We start from the raw sequence: 24,676 nt of genomic DNA, 5'->3' as shown, positions 1-24,676 counted from the left end.
TTGGTATATGAAGAAAGGATGCTCATAATATTGTAAATATTTGGTTGTGGTATGATTGCGCTAATCTATGATTGAAAGAATGGCATAAATCCATTTGATAATCGGTTCGATGAAATAAGGCAAAAATCATTATTCTTAGCCCAAACGTAGCAAGCTCGCAAACTGCCTATTATTGGAGAAATGATATTTTTTTTCAGCGTGTACATTGTAAAATATTAAAAAAGCTATATCTAACAAAGTGATATATGGACTTTTAATCTAAGATTGTTATTATTGCATATTATATAGAAAAGATTTAATTCGACGAAAGTGCAATTTAAATTCAACTAATTGTTATGTATCAATTTTATTATGCTGTCAATAGTTTTGTTGTAACGAGATCGGGACGACAAAATTATCTGTAAAAAGCTTTGTATTAAATTTTATGTGTATTATAAAATAATGGATTAATATCCAATTAATTTATACGCTTTATTTTTAAAATTCATATTTACCATGACTTATTAGTTATTACTAAGGATTATTAGTTTCACTCACCCATTTGTTAATGATTATTTTTATATTATAAATTTCACCTCTGCACTAACTCACGTATGCATATTATTTGTTCATTTTAAACCCTCACGCAACCTAACACCAAACCTAATTCCATCTCTATAGGCCAACGGTACCGAAATCAATAACGACAACAGGTTCAAATTGAAATAACATTTTAACATTTATTGTAATGGTCTTTTAGTATTTAAATGAAGCTTCGCTGTTAGAATTTTCACACGTAATCAATAAAGACGATTATACTTACAATTAGATTTGTTTAGTTCGTTAAGTGGAAAGATTTAATAAGTTAACGCTACTGTTACCAAAGTAAAAAACAATCGAATCAGAATGAAAACTTTTCATAAAAAATTATGGGGATGCCCAAATGATTAGGGAGGGCATACTGTTGTCGTTTTTTAACGGTTTAATTGGCCTCGACTCGTGAGATTTCATATTTAAATAAAGCGATGTCATGTAGAAGAAGATTGGGAGCGAGAGCTCGAAGCCGAGCTGCAGGACTATGAGGTAGTCAATGAGTCCGCTGGCGGTAGCGCAGCGCCCAAAACCGATGACGATCTGCTGGACGATGAGCCTGACTTGAAATAAGTGCATTCTTTAGGAAATATTTTTAATAATTATTTTGAATAAATTTGGGTGAAGTCAGTGTGATTTTAAATGCCATAAGAGTGTTTTAACATCCCAATTACTCTTGCACCAAAAGTCACAAATCTTAATCACACGTGTACATATAACATATGAATATATGTATATGTATATCATGATCATACAATGTATCATGATCAGACGTATACATACTTACATTCCGCATGCACTGTGCAAGTGTAATTACTTTAGCGCTCGAAGAATGTCTCTTGTGTTACTTATAAGCATAATATATTATTACATTACTTATACATTGCTATTGATCTCTTTCTGTGTAATATATATGTGTGTATATATATATATATATATATATATATATATATATTTACAATTCAAATATTTGTCGTGTGGAACATCAGAGTATACAACTAATAAATGCTGCTAGTAATAATTGTACATTGAATGTCAATTGTTTTAAATATGTAATTGTTACACAATGGATTCCAGAATTGAAATGCTGGATTGTTTGTTTATTGAATGTTGTGTAATACTTCTTTCACACTATAGGTAAATTAGATCCATGGTAACTACTTGGAATGGCCTATTAAACAAATTTAAAGAAAGGAAACTCATTCTATTCAGCAGAATTTTTTTTTTCAAGTTAAATCTGTATTGCGGTGAGAAAAATTAAATGATAAATTTCGTGTAATGTCTAATATCTCAATATGCATACATATTTAACTAAAAAAAGAGGAAAGTAGTAAATTGCCTAAAGTGTGCAAGATGGATTAGATTTATTAGATGTCTAATATTAATTCAATATATGCATTGATTACAATAAACACACATGCTTTTATAGATGTTACATGTGTATGTTTGAGTGTATGTATGTATATACACGCATGCATATGCATATAAAAATACTTGTTCATGTGCTTTGCTGTACATTATAATGAAATGTACATAACATACTGTTATAAATAGTTCTGTAATTACTAAATATTGTGTATATTGATTACGTCATTTATACTACATGTATTATCTAAAATAGAAAGAATTTTATGCATATTGATCCATTATTGGTTTTTGTCCATATATCTAATCTTGACCAATAACAATCATGGTGTTTTGTTGGTTAAAGAGATTCTACCAGTATCATGGATAAAACTTCAAATATATAAAAAAAAATTAAAAGATTATATTTATGTAAACTATTAATATTATAAAATTGACAATAAAAATGTCGTTACTTCAAGTTTTAAGTGCATGCTAATTAGTTAAGCCGTGAATCTAATGTTTTAAAATATTTTAGATAAATTTAATCGCTTAATTTCAATCATTTATGTAATGAATAGCATTAATAGATTTTTGATAACTCATTCTCATTTTCTGCTTACATTAACATATTCACAAAATTGATCAATATACACAAGCGGTCTTAAAAGCATTTTAAGAAAAATTTCTCATAGAATTGCTTAAATAAAAAATTATTAAATAAATGGTTAACTTGTGGACAGAAAAGCATACTTTGAAATATCTAGATTCTCATTTCTGTTCTATTAGAATATCATTTGTTTTATAATTGCTCATTGCAAATATTTAATTGAAATAAGTGTAAATATCTCTTTTCTTAATGTAATATGCAACATTTATTATGCTAAATTCTGTGATGTTTTTAATTGTGTAAAAAAACATTGCTTGTAAGCAATGTATCAGTGCACTAATGCATATGCATATATACATAGTTAGTGCATATAACATATATATATATATATATATATATATATATATATATATATATATACATACATATATATATATATATATATATATATATATATATATGTGCATATCTTGTATGTATATAAATGCATAGGTAAGATTATGCACGCATTTACATACAACGGTCTCAAAATATTTCACCTTCGATGAAGTAATCTTCAGACATCTTTGGTGTATGTTTATTTATGTAATAAAAAATATTTAGCAAACTAATACTTGATTCAATATCAAGTTGAAATTTAGTTTAGATAATACATGAATGATTATAATCAAACTTGTTCTTGTAGAAAAGAAAACTATATGTAATGTAAAGGGTAAAATTAATCAAATAAAATCACTTCCAAAAACTAGTTATATTTTTTTGAATTCCATACAATACAAAAAATATTTGACTTAATTAATAAATATATAATATTTATACATAATCACATATGCACACACATTCAATCATATAAACTCATCATATAAATTTATAATAATTTTCAAACATTGTCTTCTCTACAGTACACGGCCTAAATAAAAATTTATGAGTGTCTCACTGACATTCCAACCTACAGCTAACGAAATAAGATAAACAACAAAAAGCGCAGGTAATGGAGCAAGTAACAATCGAAGGTGTCGCAACTCTGGTATGCCTACGGATTAAAATTTATGAACATTATACGTGAACAGCAGAAGAATGTGCATTATTGTTTCAATAGCTAAAGAGGCAGTTTGTATTAATTAGATCATACATGATAATTTTATTATCACTTTGCAAATCTCAATTCTATATCAGAAGTATCAAAAAATCTAATTCATATATTTATAATCTGTATTTTTAAACTATTGTTATTTTTATTCTATTTGTTGAGATATAATATTACTTTACATCTATTAATACATGTCTCAGCTATGAAATAATAACATATTGTGACTTTACGTACAGCTGTATCCAAGAAATGTGATATAAATGTAATAAGACACCGCCATCATCCAGAAAGAATTACCAATTAATCGGGAAATAAATAAGTCATGACTTATAACTCCTAAAAAACATTTTTTATAACACATGAAATAATTGATTCCATATAAATAAAAAAACTCACCATAGTAGAAAAATAGCTGTAAAAAATGTAGAATAATTAGGGGTGGTACAAACGCATTGAGATGCACATCAAAAGCATATCCCCATTCCACATCTGCATTTGGATTTATTCGTAAATATCGATTTGTAACAAACCAAAACATTGTGGCTACAAGAACACCCATGAAAATGCAATCAACAAATATCACATACAGTAAAAAATACAATGTCTGGCTAAATTGCAGGTTGAAAACCCAACCAAAGCCTAGAGATGTCACTATAAAAGAAAAGTTAATTATAATATTATCGAGAGCAATTATTAAGCATTATAGAGCACATATCAACACTTACCACACAACATTCCTGTGAACAAAACTAAAAACGCTGGATCATCCCTAGCAAATTGTGATTTTGTTTCTATAACATCACAAAAATTAGTCGAACATAAATTATGTAATTTATTTCAAATACAATGCTTACGTTTCCTATAATTAAAGTTTCGATAAACCTTTTGAGGAGCTATAAATAAATAAACCATTTGCCATACAGCAAATTCGAAATCCATTTGTTGAAATTTGAATAGTCTGCGCACATATCGGTGAATTTTTGAGAAAGCGCTCATGCAATCATGACGATGGTTAATTGGCGCAGGTAAAGGCGATGTGCTTCTAGAATAGCTAAATAAAGAAGCCGAAGGAGACCTGGGCTGTTTCATGATTTTGAATTTCAATAGTGAAATATGACTAATTTTAGAACCTGAGCATTTCAATAATCATCTACTTGAGATTAAAAAACTCTATTCACAAAAACATAATCAACTGCACAGATTTTATTAATTAATTTTTTGGTTATCGTATTTTCTGTGCTGATTGCTGATCTCTTTGACGTTTGACTGTTTTGACAGCAAGAAACGGCCGCAGTATTTTAAGGCTGTTCTGTTGGTACACGCATTAATTTGAAATATGAACGTGCATTTTCTGTGATGAAAATAATTTACGAATTTAAAATAATAACAGTTGTTAACGTGATGTAATAAATATTATTGGAGTAAATTAGCTTCAAATTATGTTAAGTGTGCCATGACATTGTGATACAAAAACAAAAAAGTGTACATAAATATATCTAATAATCGATGTCTAATAAAATCATCGCTGAATTACAAAGTATTGAATTTTAATTAAAACTACTTAATTATTTATGGAAATGCTCCAAATATATTTTGTGTATTTCGAGTGTAATTCAAAATCAAAAAGCTGATATGATAATTTTAAGGATCAAGTAATCTTTCGCTTTTAATTTGGCTTTGTTATTATATTTTTATTATGTTTGAACATAAGCAAATAATTGAAAGAATATTTAAATAGCTTAGAAAACCAGCTATATAATTAAAGTAGTATTTTTGAATTATTTTTCTGCACGGTAAAAACGGTATATATATATATATATATATATATATATATATATATTCTCATTTAGAGAAATATTTTAATGATAATACAATAATTTTTCATGAATAAAAACGTTCATGTTGATTTTTAAAATCGCTCTTGAAAATAAAGTGAGGGAAAATATTTGTCAGTCTTTTGAATAATTCCGTCTATGGTTGTATATGGGATTAGACGGGCAGCCATCTTGTCGATCGAGTGAATTAATAGAAAACACACACTGATATTGAACAATGTTTACGGTGTTTGAACTATTGTCTTTATCAAGAATTGTTACGATGTTATATTAATGTATAAGGCATAAAACATACAACAGAACAGTGAATTGTGGTAGATAATAATATTGTTATAGGAGTTACGCTGAAAGAATCAACTACAACGTTCATATTCAACTTCAGTCATTTAGGAAATGAAGGACGCTGTGCTGCCTTTGGATATTAATTTCCAATCGAGTGATAAATATTATTATTTATTTCACCATATTCGCTTTAACAAAAATGATCGAAAATGATTCAAGAATTGAGAACATTATCGAATTATAGAATTAGCAAGGCTTAAATCAACTTCGTAATGTCAATGTTTTTTTCAAATTGTATCATTTGTTGTTTAGTTTCTAGGTAAATGTTATTTTCTTATATTTCTAATTAAGCAACAGCAAAGTTTTATGGTAGTTATTCTTAGTATGTAATTAATATTTTTGATAAGACGTGGTGGAGTGACACTGTGATTGTGTGCTTTTGTTGAAGTATTCACTCAACAAGAATTTCATAAGAGGTGTGAAGTATTCACAGATAACCAGAGGGTATGTTTTTAATTAATTTTTCTAAAAAAAATAACTTAAAATTACGACGTATTTTGTCACTTTCGTACTCAGTTTATTATTATATCCACTGGCAAACTGACAAAAGTGCTTGTTATAGTTCGAAATATGCACACATTAAGATATAAATAAAATTATATTTCAATTTATGCTGAACAGATACTTAATATAGCTATTTGAAGTAATATAAAATTTCAGTACCTATTAATTTACAAAAATTATTTATTTTGCTCATGGTACATAATGAAATGAACTGTTTTTTAAGATGGCTTTCAGCGAAATATACTCATATGCTAACTGCTCATTCCATTAGCAGAAAATTATGTTACACTTGTCATAATCCTTCTACTTTTAAAATATGATTGGGAAGAGTGTTTATTTTTTGTGCTTGTAATTCTAGCTGCCATCCATTCCATTATCAGAAGTTAAATATGTACATTTTTTAATCCTTCATATCTTTAAAATATGTTCATTTTTAGAATAATATTAAGAAAAATATTTTATGTAGATCTTAAGATGTGCGTGCGGTCCGGGGGGCCATTGTGGCCTGGCTCGCCTTTTGTCCGATGGCAGCCCCAATGAGAAACCCGCAGGGTGTTCCATACCAGCCCACGCCTTCTGCAATTAATTTTGACACTGATGACAACAGCGAGTGGGACATAGGCGTCGGAGACTTGATCATTGATCTAGACGCTGACATTGAGAAGGAATCGGACAACATGGCCTCTACCACTCCTGTAGATTCCACACAGACCACTCAAGAGCAAGACCATCGTGCCACATTAGACAACAAAGGTCTCAAAATGAAAATAAAACGTACTAAGCCGGGGACAAAGACTTGTGAAGCAAAACATGAGATAGTGAAAAGTGCTCATCAGATATCTCCCTTGCAAAACACACTCAATGACAGTAAAAGTTCTGGACTACAAAATGGTTCTAGTGTTAATAAAAGAAATGTGGCTAGTAATAGTGCAGTCAATGTTAATAGTAATAGCAATAATGCTAGTAATCATAGAAGGGAAAAAAGGGAGGCCGGGGTCGTCAACACTGGGCCTGGACCGCCAGAGGAGCTAGATAAGACCACAGAGACACCAGACTTGGATGCTCAACCCGTGCTTAAGAAACGCAAAGAAGAAACTAAGGTATCTTATAATTCTACTTTTAAATAACTATGCAAATTATCATTAATTGAATTATTTTCAATTTTAAAGCAAAATAAAGCTACAACAATCATGATACATAAGTATAATATATGTATCAAACTAGTTCACCATTACAGTTAGACTTATATTATTATATAAACCTAAAATAAATATTTATGGTAGAAGTTCATTAGTCTATCACACTAGAATGGCCGATAGTCCGGCATACATCCGAAAAATTATAAATTGCTCGGAAGTTTTTGGGATAGTTCAAGATCATCCCGCAGAACTCCGTATTGTTTTTTTCTGGCAACTGTTTTTTCCACTTCATGTCTGAGGTGAAGAAGTTCTTCAATTACATTAGTCTACCAGAAGATATCTTTCTTTTGACCAATTTGAAAACCATCCGCCAGTATATGAGTTACTTTATGGAAATATTTTTGCTACACTTTTCCCTCCACAACATCTTTCATTAAACTCATGGACTAAGGGGTTATTTAAATTTTGAAGGACTTTATAGGAGATTTGTAGTTCAAGTCCTGAATCTAATCAGAATCACTCAATAATCATTTATGCTGTGAATAAATAAATAAATAATATACATGAATAAATATTAAATTTAATACAAAACTTCAAGAGCCGAGAAAATAAAGATATTTGCGACATTTTTAAACCTATTTGAAATATTTTATTTGTAGTTTAATTAATAACCATAATTGTTCTACTGTAAATGGACTAATTGAGCTAAATATTTGTAACATGTAAAATCAATGCATTCTACTTACTGCTTCATTTTTTTTTTTTTTAATATTTTTTAGGACATGTTGGATGTATGTGTGGGTACATCAGTAGGAACTATTACTGAACCTGATTGCTTAGGACCATGTGAACCTGGCACATCTGTAACTTTAGAAGGGATTGTCTGGCATGAAACTGAAGGTGGTGTTCTAGTAGTTAATGTTACATGGAGAGGTAAAACCTATGTCGGAACTCTTTTGGATTGTACAAAGCATGATTGGGCACCACCTAGATTTTGTGATTCACCCATAGAAGAAATGGATGCAAGAACTCCCAAAGGTCGTGGAAAAAGAGGTATATATACAGTGTCTTCCACAATATTTCAAAGACTTAGCATGTAATAAGATTAGCAAAACCAGTTTCAAAATGGCTTAAGTGATCATTTTAGTTGTTTTTGATGAATCAATAATATTTGCTTATGTGGTTTACTGTCAGAAAAGAGGGTTTTTCGATCAAGTACTTCAGTTAAATAAGTTTAAATTTACAAAACTGTGTGATTAATGTGTACTTTCATTTAGGCAGGGGACAAGCAACAGTAACGAGCTCAGGACTTTCAAATGATTTAAGTAATTTTACTGAGACCAGGTCTTCTGTTCACAGTAAGCTGCGAAATGGTGGTAATAAAACAAATAGAAAAACTCCTTCTGAACCAACCAATCCAACGATTTCGACTAAGGTAGATAAGCGCAAAAGTCGTGTTGATGAACCTCCAGAAACAACTGCTACTCCAGTAGCTCCTCCTGTGAAAAAGACTAAAAGTGTCATAAATCATAGTCCCCCAGGGTCACCTTCACTTTTAGAATGTCCTGAACCGAATTGTAATAAAAAGTACAAGCATGCCAATGGGCTGAAATATCATCAGAGTCATGCTCATGGTGGAGAAGATAAAGAAGAAAAAGATACAATATCTGCATCGGAAAATGATGATTCTTCAAATATTGATCCGCCAAGTCCTTGCACAGAGAAGGTGGTTGTTAAAAAAGATGAAGCGATGGAAATAGCAAAAGATGATAGATTTAGAGCCGCTCCACAGCAGTCATTTAATAAAGAAAAAGTTATTTTGAAAAAGGATGAGCCCAATGAACTGCCTCCAAAGGATGAGAGTTCATGTGATAATACACTAAAAGCAAAACCCATGTCAGAGTTGATGCCTGAGGATAAACAAAAGGTATCATGTAATTTCAAAAAAAAATTAACAAGGGGTAAATCACCATGTTTAAGAGATGATGAACAGCCTACTAGTCCTGCATACTCAGATATTTCTGATGATGGAAACACATCAGATAAAAATAAAGATTCTCAGGCCGAAATGGACAAAAAAAATTCATTTGGCATTTATCCATTTTTTAACCAGCAACAAACTTATGTCAGGACTACAGAACCTGGGAAGTGTGAAGAAAAGGTTGGCACTGCTTCTGAGAAAGAAGGCGATAAACATGAAATGATGAATGTTTGTGATAAAAATTCACAGCAGCATTATAGCTATCCATACGGGTATGTGACTACAGGATTTCCATATGGTGTTGAAGGCAGTTTTGCTTTGCAGCAGGATGACAAGGTAATAATCAGAAATTCAAGTATTATGGTAGCCATAACTCTTCATAACCAAAGAGAATTAATTCTATTAATTGTTTGTATGGACTGCAGGCAAAATATAATACGTATCATTATGAATACAATATAATTAACTAAATATTTTGTACATCTTATAGGAAGAACAGCAACAACCAAATCCTAAGCAGAATAATGACTCTAAATCCAGCACTATTGTGATTCCAAATAATTCACAGGTATTAATTAAAGATAACAATAAACATATGAATACAAGGCCCCCATCTCCTCATAATATTCGAGAACAACCAATTTTACAACATGGTACAATGTCATCACAAAACACCCCACAACCTCAGAATGCAAATGATAATCATCAAATTTTGAAAGAGAGCATAGAAATGAAGGAACAGATGCGCGCTGGTTTTTTGTATAGAGAAGAGGATATTAGAAGGTTTGCACTTTATTTTAAGACTTACATAGGCAAATAATATAATATCATATGCTTTAAAATTAATTATAGATCATTTGCATAGCAACTATATTAGAGTTGTTTTCTTTGCAGATATTACATGTATCCAGATAATCGTAGAAAAGAGGCAGAATCAACACCTACGAAGCTTCAAGCACCTATTAAACCAGCAAAAAGTCCAAAGCCTGCTACAATTCCCAGTAATGCAATCAAAGTAGAAGATTTTGTCAAGAAGGAAGATAATGTCAAATTGCAACAAAAGGATGGATCTAAAGTGAATGATACTCAAAGTCATCCTCAACAATACGCTTATATCCATTCAGGATATCTGCAAAGTAATCCTTATGCAGGATTGGCCTTTGACTCAGCTCATCCTGTATACCGAAATATGAGCCCTGTGCAATTGGTACCAAGTCCTTATGGCGCAGGGCCGTATTTACACAGGTTTCACAATCCTGAAGACTTGTCTAGAAGTCAAAATCAAACTCCAAAAACTATTGATATCTTGCAGCATGCTAATCAGTTCTACCCTCACAAAATTCATGAACTTCAGGAAAGGGCTTTGAAAAGTCCACCTACGCCAAAGGGAGGGCAAGTTCCTTCTAATACAGTCACTCAGGCAAATAGCGGGGACCAAAATCAAGTTGGAGATAAAAGCAATCCAGAAAAAATAAAGACTGAAGAGGGGAAAGAGGGCCCACCCCCTCAACATCATGTGCACACACATCACCATACTCATGTAGGACTCGGATACCCTATTATGGCCCCACAATATCCAGCACCATTTGGAGGTATGTTTTTATAAGTTAATAGAAGCAACTTGTTCTTGATAACATCTTATTTACTTCAGTTATGTTGAATTTGCCCATTCCTTTTTGATTCATTGAAAAAATTAAACTGAACCTTTTTATTGCTTTTAGCAGGTGTAAATGCAGCTGTCAATGTAATAAATCAGTTTCCTCCCAAATGAGGAGAAGCCCCCCCTCGAAAACAACTAATGGGGGGAAATGTGGGACTAAGGAGCAACAAGAAAGAAAAGAAATCAGAAGATGTATGAGCACATTTTACAATTACAATTCTTGTTATTAGATGTGATTTGGAAATAAAACAGTGATAAAAGTCTTCGCTGTTGGTGTTGCCTTGATTATAATGTAAGACAGTTGCATTATTAATTAATATGAATCTCAAACTTAAGCATATAGATGAGTATATATAATAGTGTGTTAAGTTGTTTCTGAAATTGTGACACTCAGATGTCCATGTAAAATAAATTTTATGATATATACACATAAGTTAAATACATTTATATGTACGTATGTGAAATTGGCATCAACAATTGTTAAGATTTTAGTTTGTACTGAATTTAGAATATTATCTGATATATATTAAATTTTAGGTTTTTATTTAAACAGTGAAATTCACTATGGTCGACATTTTATACAAACATTTATGTTTCAAACTATTTCCATATTTTACAATTGAACTTTGGTTTGTGCTTTACTAATAATGTGAAGTTTAAATTGAATTAAAGTTAATAAATTTTTACAATCTGGAGATGTATATGCATTTTCTTGTATTATACTTTAAAAAAGACTATTACATATATTTGCATATATAAATATGTGATTTATAAATTTGTGCTTATGTAATACTATAAAGAAATTATTAATCGATAAAAGTATAATTAATTATACATTCAATGTAGATTTATAGGTATGCATGTTGAATCTGCATTGAGAATGTGATAAGTGAGTTTTTTAATATTTTGAAAGATAGATTTTTTAAACAATCTGTGTTGCCATAGTGTAGACACAATTGTATATATTGTAAATGTGTAAGTCAGAATGGCTGAATTGCAAACATGTTCTTTAAAAAAAATGTATTGTAGTCCAACAGATCAATGTAATAAAATTGGTGATTATAAAAATTAAATTTAACTTTTTATATTATAAAAAATCATAATTTAACTCTTGACCTCTTCTTGATAAGTCCTACAAAAGCGAGTGAATATTCTTCAGTAATTCAAAAGAAAAATGTATGAGATGAAAAATCAAAATAATTAGGGTTAGGTGGCCCTTAAAGCAAGTTTTGTGCACATCCCAATATTGAAAATAATTTTAATGAAATAACTGTGTTTTAATTAAATAATTTTTAAACTAGATTATAACAAAATTAACTATTAAGAAGAAAAAATCGTTCAACTTATGTTCATAGAATCAATACAATTTCTTGAATTTTAAATGAAGTCAATTTTTCAAAAATTCATTATGATTTTCTAGTTAAGTTTTCATCTTTGAATCATCAACACCTTTTGAAAAGTTACAAAAAATATATGCCCTGTTAATTATGAAGAAAACTGATAATTAAATACATATGAAAAAAAATCCACAAGTGTCAATTTCAAAGAAAATTAATGTATAATAATGTATATCATTTCCATATATTTTTGATTATGATCAAGTGTTTTTAACTTAATGATGAAGATATTTCCTCCATTCATGGATCAAATGATCTTTAGAAATAGTTAGTCGATACGATTTCTTTTTTGATACTTTTTTTTTAAATTCCCATAGGGTAATAAGTTATTGTAATCGATCAGAAATCGAAATTGTAAATATTTGCGTACCTTCACGTTTTGAAGATTTCTGAATATTTTGACATACGTAAAAAATGGATGTGTGTGTCCACGTTTTCGGGCGCACGGATCAACCGATTTGAATGTCGAATTTGAAAAAAAACGAAAATTAATGTTTTTATATATCTTCACGTTTCAGAGGTTTCTGAACATTTTGTGTTGTATGTGTGTTCGGATACAAATTTTCGTCGACGATTTCGGGAACACGGATCAACCGATTTGAATCATTCAAAAAACATTCGATTCGTATTGATGGGGAAATGTGCTGTTATTGGCAAAGGCAGGTCTGGCCTATGCTTATTTATCTATGGGTCTGGTCGTTTCAAAGATTTTGGGCAAAAAGTACCAAAAATGGTATTTCAGTTTTGGAGATAACGGAGCGTCCGATTTCTATATTTAAATAAATATTTTACTTGTATTGAAGTAAACAACTGATTAATTTTTGGAAAGAAAGAAAAAACAGACTTCTTCTGGTAATTTACTATATTGAAAATAAACAGAGAAATGTAAGGTTCAATTAACAATATTGGTGATCCATTACTATAATACTAACCAATACTAACTATATTACTCATCATTTAAGTAAGTTTACATATGGTGGACAAAATTATTCATTCTTACACTTTTAAAAACTCTGCGTACTCTTCTTTTGTCTATGGTATGTAAAGGTGCTCCACACCTAACGAACGAACATGAACAAACATAAATGAACGTACCAGAACGAACGGCAACAGCATAGTGTGGACGCATAGACCTTATACAATACAATTGTATAAGGTCTATGTGTGGACGCCACAACGATCACGAACGAACATAAACAAGCATGGCGAACAATGTTCCGCAACTTGTCGGTACATCAAAGGGAATTGTTCGTTCATGTTTGAACTCGTATGTGCAGTGTGGACGCTACCACGAATGTTGACAAACATTTTTCTTTTTTTATGTTAAAATGTGCATTAATGCATTAATTTATGTTGTGTTTATTATAAGATATTGCTGTTATTGACAAATTTTGTAAATTTGATGACTTTAAATAATTTTGCTCTTTCCCGCCACTTTAAATAAAAAATCTGACATTTCACGGTACATCCTCGAACAAACAGATTCAAGCCCTCACTGCTTTGAGGCGTTTGTTTGGAATTTTTCGCGTTCGTTCGTGTTCCTGTTCGTTCTTCTTTGTATTTTCTTGTTCGACATGTTCGTTCGTGTTCGTTCGTTAGGTGTGGACGCACCTTAAAATAAACAACGCTCTAGCGCGTTTTCTCGGCTAAATGATAACTTTAATAATTCGATTAGTGAAGTGAGACATTTGAAGGATTTATTATTGCTGCATTTGGGTCTAATTCAGCAGCAAAGTGAACAATTACTGTCAAAAGACAAAGTAATATCATCGCTTAAGCAAGAAAACGATTTAGTAAGTTCAGCGACGCTATACATTACTACCTGATGCTTATTTATCTAGGCATTACTACTATTGGCCATTAGTATTGGCTATTAGTATATTGTCTAGGACTATTGGCTATGTGCCATACGCACATACGATGGTTACACACATAGCGAATATATAGCGAATACTCTTCTTTTATCTATGGTTTGGCCCAATTTAGAACTGTGCTGCCACTACAAGCACCAACAAGTATGTGGCCACAGTTAATAAGTGACCGCTCTATAGTATATTTAATCTGTGGTGTATAGACAAAATTGATACAAGCAAACATACCAAAATAATGGAAATGTCAATTGTCAAGTGAAGCTAGTAGGCTGATATGAATTGGAGACGCAATCACGCTTTTTTGAGTTTGTTTACGTTTTTACAAGTATTTCTTTACAAAAAGTAGTTGTAAGTTTGACACAACTGTGATACGCCTTTTGTAAGTTAGATTAAATATTAAAGAAATGGAATTTTCTTCATCTTGTTTACCAAATGCTTCTTCTGATGGGATTGATGTAGGGAACATTAGTTCGGATAATGCCAGAGACACTAAAAGAAGAAGGTATTTTTTTTTTCGAGCATTATCATAATGTTAGGACACAGCAGAAGTTAAACAACGCACAAGTGTCTATTTTATCTAGTAACTTAAGCTACTACTAAATTACCAGAACTTCACTAAACTTTGGCCTACTGAAAAAATGAAAGAGATATACTAAATAGTATTGTTGTAAACGTTTTAGGTATGACGTTTGGACGAATTTTAATTTGTTTTATGACGCTAACCATTGCAGAAATCCTTAATTAATATGAGAGTACAGTGTCAGACTTCTATTTACTTTATTTCATATGGTTATTTGTTACATCTTTAGTAAAAGTATGCTTTGAATTATTTTAGCTCACAAAGATCAATAAAACGCAGAAGATTTGATGATGAGCTAGTTGAATACAGTTTAGGCTTGCCCACTGGTGCTGGTTCAGTATCTAAAGTGTCTAGATCTCGAACTTACTCTCTAACAAATCAAGATATACCAGCGTCTAACATTGTTCTTCCTCCTTCAGTAGCAAATCCCCCTCCCGCTCCTATAGAGATAATTAAGAAAAGGCCGCCCCCAAGACCTTATGTAGGAGGAAGTCATAGTTCTCATAAAGGTCGAAATAAAAAGAGGAATGGACCCTTGCCACCCATAACAACTAAAGATTTAGGTAGATGGAAACCTACAGATGATTTAGCTCTAATAACTGCTGTCCAAAGAGTGAATGATATCAGACAGGTTCATAGGGGAATTAAATTTTCCTGTAGATTCACTGTTCAAGAAATACAACAAAGATGGTATGCTTTAATGTACGATCAAGTTGTGAGTAGAGTGGCTATAACAGCCATGCGAAATTTACATCCAGAGTTAATTGCAAATGTTCAAGCCAAAACATTATATAGTACTGCAGAGGAAGAGTTACTAGGAACTATTAAAAGTGTATGATATTGTATTCAAATTTACTTCATTGAATATAATTATAATTTGCACCATTTATTGATAATCATTGTCAATACATTTGTAGACGGATTCACCTACATTAGAGACATTCACAAAACTTCTCCAAGAGAATCAATCTGTATTTTTTTATGCTAGGACTCCCAAAACATTAATGAATTATTGGCAAATGTTAAAGTTATATAATTTGTTACCTGACCAAGTTTCTATACCGCCTTCGACTGGGGATCAATTACATGCATTTGCTGAATTAGAACAACTTGTCAAATCAATAGAGCCTAGTGAAATGAAGGAAGATTGGCTAGAAAATGAAATTAGATATACAGACCGGTATATAAGCATATTTTTATCTACTTTATCTACTTATCTATTAAGCTACTATCAGCAAACATAAGACATTTCTAGCAATATCATATTATTGAATGATTTATTTTAGTAAGAACAAATGTGAGATTCGTCAATTAGAGGATGAATTAGTTCGATGGCAGGTACTTGTTGATTCTGTGACAGGTATGCATCCACCTGAATTTGACAATCATACCTTAGCTATTCTTAGAGGTCGCCTAGTGAGATATCTTATGCGATCCAGAGAGGTATAGATATTGAAGATTGTTCTCAAAAATAATTCTATTTCAATTAATTTTAATATATATATTGAATTTTTTTTTTTTTCATATATAGTCATTGTTCTTTTTTCCTCTAGATCACTATAGGTAGAAATTCGAAAAATCAGGATGTGGATGTAGATTTGGCATTAGAGGGACCTGTCTATAAAATTTCAAGGCGTCAAGGAACTATTAAACTACGAAACAATGGCGATTTTTTTATATCATCTGATGGTAAGCGTCCAATCTTTGTGGATGGACGGCCATTAATGCAGGGCAATAAGTACAAACTTAGTCATAATTCGACAATTGAGGTAAGACTGCATATATATATATATATATATATATATATATATATATATTGAATGGTAGAATCTTGGATTTGTGTACATTTTGTAGAGTTTCGAACAAGAATCCAAAAGTAATAAAAAAACAAGAAAAGTTTTTAATAAACAATTTCTTTATTTAATTATTTGTTTACTGTCAACGTTTCGGAACTAGGTACGTTCCATCTTCAGGACATCTGTCAAGAAACATGATCTTGATGAGATTTAAGCAAACAATATGTTTAGGAAACGAAAATAGATTTTTCTTAAATAATAAATTAATTGCAAAAAATAATAATGTACAGAAATATGATAATATGATCAAAATGAAAATGATAAAAATAAATGAGTGGATTATCAGAACAGGATATTAAAGATGATAGAATTTTTTTGAAAGTTATGGAAAATTTTAAGAAAAGGTTAATGACAAAATTGAATTAATTACCTGTATGTTTGAATATACGTTAGCACTTTTCCACTAAACAAGATTTTTAAACAAAAAATGAATTTGTGAGTTATTTTTCCGCCGAATAGTTAAATTTTGTAAATCAAAATTACTAAAAGTTTTGTCTTTTTCAAAATTATTATTTGAAAACACAAATAATATTGTTCTCTCGATGTTATGCGATCGGCTTTTGGAAACAAACTAACTGAATCTGATGATTCATTTGTAACACATGTAAACACTTGAACGAGAACTGTGAGATTGTAAGTGTGTGTTTTTAATGTTAGAGTGTGAATACTTAAATTATTAATTAAAAAGGAAGTCGATATTAATTGTTTGTCAAAAAGTGTAAAAAATTTAAATATGAATCATGTAATAGGTTGTGATCTGATCTAATGTTGACACTGTTAGAAACATTCATAAGAATAAGACAACTCTCCGTGAATAATTTCCTAAAGATGCAACTTTCATGATATAAAATCCTTGGAGTGAAATTAAATGAATGGGCGTTTTCAATAGAGTGTTGTACTAGGGTACTTTTGAAATTTTTTTGTTTATGGTGGACCACACTTAGTTCATGTTGTCTCATTCTTTTGTGTACATATTTTATGTTTCTGACATTATTATTTTTTGCAATTAATTTATTATTTAAGAAAAATCTATTTTCGTTCCCTAAACATATTGTTTGCTTAAATCTCATCAAGATCATGTTTCTTGACAGATGTCCTGAAGATGGAACGTACCTAGTTCTGAAACGTCGACAGTAAATAAATAAATAAATAAATAAATAAATTGTTTATTAAAAACTTTTCTTGTTTTTTTATTACTTTTGGATTCTTGTTCGAAACTCTACAAAATATATATATATATATATATATATATATATATATATATATGTATGATTCTGAATTTGATATTGACATATGTATTAACAAAGTCAAGTAATTGGGCATAACATCAATAAAAAACATTAATTTCTTTCAAAAATGATATTTTACATATCAAAAATATTTTTAAAGTCTTCTCCATTATATCAGTCTATGATCAACACATATATTACACACTATCTATTTGTGATTTTTTAAAATTAGTATTTTGTGAATTTAATGTTTATATTACATAGTGTAGTCTGTAGTGCATTACCATATCCTGGTACCATGGATGATTAAAATCTTCTAATTTAACACTAAGATTAACTAACTTTTTATTTTTTTTTCTTTTCACTCCAATTCAATTGTATTAGTTTTTAATTTTATTTTTAGTTTCCACTGAATGCTAAAATTCTAGCCGAAACGTATGGATGTAAACTAAATTTTTGAAAGAAATTCATGTTTTTTATTGATGTTATGCTCGATTACTAGACTTTGTTAATATATATATATATATATATATATATATATATATATATATATATATATATATATTATATTATATTATATTATATTATATTGTTTTTCAGATTGCTAGTTTAAAGTTTACTTTCCTTATAAACAAAAGCTTAGTAATGGCTGTGAGAAATGAATCTACAAAACTCAACCTCTTGGGCTTTTGATGTAATTTCATTAGAGTCTAATTAAATTGTATGTACACATATATTTAAAGATATTTCACTGTTTACAATTACAATTTTTTTTTTACAAATAAAATAATTTCAAACGTATATGTTTTATTGATTTGAAATATAGAACTTTGAAATATAGGAGTGTTTGGCATCGTGCCTTAAGGCAAATTGCTGGAACTTCCCGTACCGTAATGAAATGTTCGAGAAATATAAAATGTTTTCAAATAAATTAATATAATTACTGTAACATTGTCTAATATTTATAAGAATTATATAAACTGATTGCAAAGTTGAAATTATTTGTTTATAGTATATTAGAACTTTAGTCAAAATTAAAAATAAAATCTGAATTATTTTCGAGATACAAAAATGATTTGAAAAAAAATTTTGGAACAATAAATTTTTTTTTTTTAAATCTATTATTTTGTTGAAACAAGCAGAAAGTTCTTTGAATCATTTAAATCTGACGCTTAGTTCTCACAAAAACTGCCATTTTTTGCACATTGAGCTTTGTATCTCCGAAACCGCTGGATTTGTTTTTGCCAAAAACTAATCACCCCTTCTCCCCGTCAATACAAATTGAATGTTTTTTGGATCATTAAAATCGGATTCTCCGATCTCTCAAAAACTCGATTTCTATTTTCTGCACTCTTTGCTCCATATCTCCGAAACGGCTGGACCTGCCTTTGCCAAAAACTAATCAGCACATCTCCCTATCAATAGGAATCGAATGTTTTTTGAACCATTCAAACCGGTTGATCCGTGCGCCCGAAAACGTGGACGAAAAATTGTATCCATACATATACATTGCACATTGAGCTTTGTATCTCCGAAACCGCTGGATTTGTTTTTGCCAAAAACTAATCACCCTTTCTCCCCGTCAATACAAATTGAATGTTTTTTGGATCATTAAAATCGGATTCTCCGATCTCTCAAAAACTCGATTTCTATTTTCTGCACTCTTTGCTCCATATCTCCGAAACGGCTGGACCTGCCTTTGCCAAAAACTAATCAGCACATCTCCCTATCAATAGGAATCGAATGTTTTTTGAACCATTCAAACCGGTTGATCCGTGCGCCCGAAAACGTGGACGAAAAATTGTATCCATACATATATATACACACACATATCCATTTTTTTTGAGGTATGCCAAAATGTTCAGAAACCTCCAAAACGTCGAGAAATGCAAAAATTTTCAATTTCGATTTCGATTTTTAGAAATATTATGATATTTCAGAATTTGTGTCACAATTCATTTAACATTATTTTACATTAACACAGCAAAAACTAGACTAAACTAAAGATTAAAATTACCAATAGATTAATTCAAAGTGATAAATCTTGAAGCAAAGTCCAACAACCAACATGTCGTCCAAGAATGACATTCGTACACACAGCACGTCATCGGACGTCGTCCATGAATGGCATTCATATACACAGGCAGTCGAGTGGATGTCGTACATGGACGACACTCGTTGCGAAAGGTTAACTATTTCTCATACATTTACAAAAATGCATTAAAAGTAAATTTTAATGTTTTAATACTTTCTAAGTTTACATTTCTTATTTATATATAAATATGAGAGGAGTCTACATCATCCATTTATACTTCAATGCTTATGTAGTAACAGAATATGGGTTTCAGCAAAGACACTAAGTAATACAATGCAGATACAATTGGAATTGATGAGCTGTCTAAGATATTTATATAAATAAACTAGCAAATCCGACGAACTCCGTTTCGCCACCAGATGGTTTCGTGAGAAAGACGAAGAAATTTTTTGTTTGTTTCATATTTGTAAAGGAAAAATTTGATTTTATTATACAACAGTAATGAATTTATTTCGATTACAAAATTGAAGTGTTTTTTAGTTGAATTTCCTTAAGTAAATGAAAGGGAATCCGCAAATTATCCGTTTCATTGAAGTGCTCTTTGGTAAACCACATTTTTTGTTTTTTGGTCTGACGTTAACACAAACAAAGCGGATGGTTTTCCAACTCGTGAACAGGCAACGTATAACTGCCCATGTAAAAAACAATGATTTTCTAAATAATCTATCTGAAATTTATCCCGCAAACATTAAGCGATTGGCCTTGAGACTTGTTATTGCCAACGCAAGGCGAACTGGAAATTGCAATCGTTTGAAGTCAAACGGAAGACCAGTCGGAATCATTGGTATATCATCAAATCGCCAGCAATTTTTGATTGAATGGTGAAATTCAGTGCATGTACATCATTATTCTTTGCGGCAAGAATTGCTCGTTGACTTAACCAATCATAATTCTGATTGGTTAAGTCTGATTCTCACACTAATGTCATTACTCGAATTTTTAATTACGGTGCGTGAAGTTCCAGCAGCTTGCAAAATTGTCGAAATCGGTTTGTGCGTTCTGGAGTTATATCGTCAGAAAGGAAAACCCGACTTGTTTTTATATATATGTAGAAAATCTATTTGAAATTATTTAAAACAATTGTTGATTATTTTCATTACTCGAATTTTTAATTACGGTGCGTGAAGTTCCAGCAGCTTAAGGCACGATGCCATGCACCACTAATCTTCTTAGCTATGAACTTTGCGGAGCCCGAGACCTTTCCAACGCATGCAAAATTGGCGAAATCGGTTCGTGCGTTCTGGAGTTATTTCGTCAGGAAGGAAAAACCGACTTATTTTTATATATATAGAAGAAGAAGATAAGCTATTTGATATTATTTAAAACAATTGTTGATTATTTTTATTACTCTAATTTTTAATTATGGTGCATGGAGTTCCAGCAATTTTTATTAGGGCACGATGCCATGCACCACTAATTTTCTTAGCTATTAACCTTGCGGAGCCCGAGACCTTTCCAACGAATGCAAAATTGTTGAAATCGGTTCGTGCGTTCTGGAGTTATTTCGTCAGTAAGGAAAACCCGACTTATTTTTATATATATAGAACATATATATATATATATATATATATATATATATATATATATATATACAGTGCCGGTCCTGGGATTCTTAGCGCCCGCATGCAACTTTTTTTCTAGCGCCCCCCCCCCCTGTTAATTTTAACTGTTTTAACAGTTTATAATTAATTAATTTTTTAATTATTCTGGATTTAGTACTCAAATAATTAGATATAATCTAAAATCGTATGAAATATATTCATTTTAAATTTATTTAGAAAATCGTGGCGATTATAATTAAATATTTTTAAATTTTCAATTATTTTTAGCGTATGTGCAATTATAATATTTGGGTTTTAAAACATTTTACTTATTCATTATGCGATATATTTTATTGAGAAAATCATTCCAAGAGAGCTAAAAAAACTAGCTTTCCATTTTCAATCATAACACTCGTATTTCATGTTGGATTTTTTAAATTTTAATTTAATTTAATTTTTCATCATTTACAATATCCAAAATTGCGTCGTAAACTTCTTTTTATTGATATCGTAAGAGCCGAATTGTATTCATCCAGGCTTTCCCGTTATATTCAGAGTAAGAATTTGTTGTTTTGAAGTTAAATTTTAGAAGTATTGTCCAAAACTGTAAAGAAATTACACATTTCTTAAACTATATTGAAAAAAATGTCATTATATTTGATATGTATTATTTCCGCATAGTTAAAAATTTAGAGTATGGGCACCACTAGGTATGAAAAAGCCTTAAGATTTTCGTTCCAAAGTAAATTTTGCTTTTATTTTTCATATTTGTTCCATTTCCATAACCCTAACTACGCATATCTTCAACATTCAAAATTCATCAGATGCGAAACATTTGCAACAAAAATAAAAATTACAATTCTATTCTTCGGAGTAAACATGCCATTAAAGCACTGACTACCCTTTTTTTCCGAATTTAATCTTTCGCAGGTTTGCGCTTATGGGATTGACACTAGATGATTTCTTCTTTGATTCCACGGCAACTTAAAAAAATGAATAAGAAGATTAAGCAATAAATAGAGCTGGTATTTACTAATTTGCAGAGTCATTTATTAATCGATTAATTGCTTCTACTGATATCACATTGCAAAATAAATATGCTTTTTGGGTCTCCCTATCCCTAGTTAAGTTAGATTGTTTATTATAATTTATTAAGTATTCTAGATTTTATATAAATAATTCCAGATTTTATATAAAAAATATAAATATTATAATATAAATTTAATTTTCAAAACTCGTTTTGGCGCCCCCTAAGGCGTGCGCCCGCATTATTTGCATGCATCGCATGTAAGGCAGGACCGGCCCTGTATATATATATATATATATATATATATATACATATATATATATATATATATATATATATATATATATATATATATATACATATATACACCTAAGTCTGTTTTACATGGTAGATTGGTAAAAAAATTCGTGTAAAAAAAGACATTGATCTTATACAAAAATGGGTGATTTGTTCCTAATCTCTAAAACCTATTAAAATTAGTGAAAAACAACAATTTTTAAGAACAATAATTCATGTGTATTTTATTAAATTAAATATATAATGCTTATTTTCATTTTTATGTATAGTTCTTATTGTGGCTTCATTTAAACCGAACGTTTTACTAAGAGCAGTTGAGCCTTCTCCATTTCGAAGGCGATCTAAAATTTTAATCTTGGTTTCCAAAGAAATTGCCTTCCGTTTTAGTTTTATATCTGACATTTCTTTTTAGGGATACATAAAATATTTAACAAAATTAAAAAACATAAATAACTGAATAAATACAAAATATTTTTTGGCTTATCTTTTATCTTAATGCGTTAAAATTGAAAATCAAATTTGCCTGCAAAAAATTTCTTTACCAAACACGTCTTATTGCATTGACAGTTCACAAAATATTTACACGTTTCAATTGCTCTGACCAGTAAATTTTATTGTATGCACATAAAGGGAATTCCCCTAAATTAGTGCTATTCATTTGCTTTGACCAGTAAAAATTGTTTGTACGCGCTAAAGGGGAATTCACTTTCGCAAACTATCGAAACTATCGATGGTTTTTTGACTTTTAAAAACCTTTTCTTTCATAAATACTTTTTTGTTATATGAACATACTTCGCAAAAATTAAATTTGACAAAAAAAGTTTAAGTACATAAAATTTCAAATCGTGCTAAATGGAATAAAATCGTGTAAAAAAATTAAAAATATTCAATTTTCAAACCGTGTTATATCAAAACCGTGTACAAAAAGACCGTGTAAAAACAGACTTAGGTATATATATATATATATTCCCTGGCAGAAAAAATAAATACTTTGCGTTGTCATCAACAGGCTCTGTATACTTAAGAATAATTTGCTGAATTAACGTTGATAAAGATCTGAAATAGAAATAACATTTAAAATATTATATTTATATTTTATTTTATTTTATTTTACTACAAATTATTTTAAGAAAGAGTTATTAAGTCAGCGGTCTCCAACCTTTTTTGCACCGCGCCCCTCTGTTCAATAGTTTAATTTTATAAATATTATGTAAAAATATGCATAAAAACTAATTATTTTTTGTTTAGTTAACAGTTTTTTCAACAGTTTAATTTTATAAATACTCTGATTAGATAACTGATATTATCAGATTACAAATTAATATGAAATATTATGTAAAAATATCCAAAAAAACTAATTATTTTTTGTTTATTTTTTAATATGATTTCAAAAATGTTGGGTTATTTTTGATGATAGCATTCTGGAAACAGATGTACGCGCCCCCCTTAGGTTGGAAAACGCTGTGCTAAGTGTTCACCGACTTAGCTACAAAATGAGAAAGCAATACTGCTGTGTTTACTGCTTCAGGATATATGTATAGTAAGTACAATGGCAAGTAGCAGTTGCCTTTTTCAGATCGCGATTCGTGATGCTAGTCTTTTATTCAAAGTTCTCAATTTTAGAACTAATGTCGCGCATATTCCAATCAAAACAAGTAGTGGTAAGCATGATCTAAATATTGTCAAAAGAAGAAACAATAATAATGAT

The 24,676-nt window shown here is 30.2% G+C and overlaps 4 protein-coding genes across 7 annotated transcripts in view; 3 read left to right on the top strand and 1 right to left on the bottom strand.

The window, feature by feature from the left end:
• LOC113377904 (synapse-associated protein of 47 kDa) overlaps positions 1-1,479 on the top strand; it is a 54,038-nt gene extending 52,559 nt beyond the window's left edge. For 2 of the 3 annotated variants that reach the window (XM_026618356.1, XM_026618357.1), the window contains one exon: positions 1,016-1,479. In XM_026618356.1, the coding sequence (XP_026474141.1) occupies positions 1,016-1,143 (128 nt within the window). In that variant the 3' untranslated portion in view covers positions 1,144-1,479. The remainder of the gene's footprint in view (positions 1-1,015) is intronic. The other variant, XM_026618355.1, reaches the window with a different exon arrangement.
• A 1,855-nt stretch (positions 1,480-3,334) lies between these two features.
• Positions 3,335-4,865, bottom strand: LOC113377847 (protein unc-50 homolog). Its single transcript, XM_026618284.1, has 5 exons — positions 4,469-4,865; positions 4,340-4,405; positions 4,011-4,265; positions 3,849-3,950; positions 3,335-3,557 (listed from the first exon to the last, which is right to left on the bottom strand). Exons 1-5 carry the CDS (start codon positions 4,701-4,703, stop codon positions 3,421-3,423), a joined length of 795 nt encoding a protein of 264 aa, XP_026474069.1. The 5' UTR covers positions 4,704-4,865; the 3' UTR covers positions 3,335-3,420.
• An 841-nt stretch (positions 4,866-5,706) lies between these two features.
• Positions 5,707-11,522, top strand: LOC113377357 (zinc finger protein 608-like). Of its 2 annotated transcripts, none has more exons than XM_026617647.1 (7): positions 5,707-6,235; positions 6,762-7,395; positions 8,214-8,487; positions 8,712-9,751; positions 9,906-10,198; positions 10,310-11,007; positions 11,140-11,522. In XM_026617647.1, the coding sequence occupies exons 2-7, from the start codon at positions 6,820-6,822 to the stop codon at positions 11,184-11,186; spliced, it is 2,928 nt and encodes a 975-aa protein (XP_026473432.1). In that variant the 5' UTR covers positions 5,707-6,235; positions 6,762-6,819; the 3' UTR covers positions 11,187-11,522. The 2 variants fall into 2 exon arrangements, with proteins under 2 accessions (XP_026473432.1, XP_026473430.1); XM_026617645.1 differs by having other exon boundaries at positions 11,137-11,521.
• A 3,055-nt stretch (positions 11,523-14,577) lies between these two features.
• On the top strand, positions 14,578-18,737 carry LOC113377335 (microspherule protein 1). Its single transcript, XM_026617618.1, has 6 exons — positions 14,578-14,845; positions 15,179-15,755; positions 15,841-16,103; positions 16,210-16,366; positions 16,477-16,692; positions 18,609-18,737. Exons 1-6 carry the CDS (start codon positions 14,748-14,750, stop codon positions 18,699-18,701), a joined length of 1,404 nt encoding a protein of 467 aa, XP_026473403.1. The 5' UTR covers positions 14,578-14,747; the 3' UTR covers positions 18,702-18,737.
• The last annotated feature ends 5,939 nt before the right edge of the window (positions 18,738-24,676 follow it).

The sequence above is a fragment of the Ctenocephalides felis genome, unplaced genomic scaffold, assembly GCF_003426905.1.
Source record: "Ctenocephalides felis isolate EL2017-DRISC unplaced genomic scaffold, ASM342690v1 CF-g0.4_SCAFFOLD_01886, whole genome shotgun sequence".
In the NCBI taxonomy this organism is placed as follows: Eukaryota; Metazoa; Arthropoda; class Insecta; order Siphonaptera; family Pulicidae; genus Ctenocephalides; species Ctenocephalides felis.
The sequence above is the reverse complement of the archived record's forward strand: the minus strand, read 5'-3'. Positions and strand labels throughout refer to the sequence as shown.

Coding starts and splice junctions, on each gene's coding strand:
- LOC113377847 (XM_026618284.1), bottom strand. CDS start 4,703: ATGAAACAGCCCAGGTCTCCTTCGGCTTCTTTATTTAGCTATTCTAGA. Junction 4,266..4,339: donor GTTCACAGGAATGTTGTGTG/GTAAGTGTTGAT, acceptor TTTCTTTTATAG/TGACATCTCTAGGCTTTGGT. Junction 3,558..3,848: donor CACATTTCTTGGATACAGCT/GTACGTAAAGTC, acceptor TTTAATCCGTAG/GCATACCAGAGTTGCGACAC.
- LOC113377357 (XM_026617645.1), top strand. CDS start 6,820: ATGGCAGCCCCAATGAGAAACCCGCAGGGTGTTCCATACCAGCCCACG. Junction 9,752..9,905: donor CTTTGCAGCAGGATGACAAG/GTAATAATCAGA, acceptor TACATCTTATAG/GAAGAACAGCAACAACCAAA. Junction 10,199..10,309: donor AGAGAAGAGGATATTAGAAG/GTTTGCACTTTA, acceptor TTTTCTTTGCAG/ATATTACATGTATCCAGATA.
- LOC113377335 (XM_026617618.1), top strand. CDS start 14,748: ATGGAATTTTCTTCATCTTGTTTACCAAATGCTTCTTCTGATGGGATT. Junction 14,846..15,178: donor AGAGACACTAAAAGAAGAAG/GTATTTTTTTTT, acceptor GAATTATTTTAG/CTCACAAAGATCAATAAAAC. Junction 16,367..16,476: donor ATCTTATGCGATCCAGAGAG/GTATAGATATTG, acceptor TTTTTCCTCTAG/ATCACTATAGGTAGAAATTC.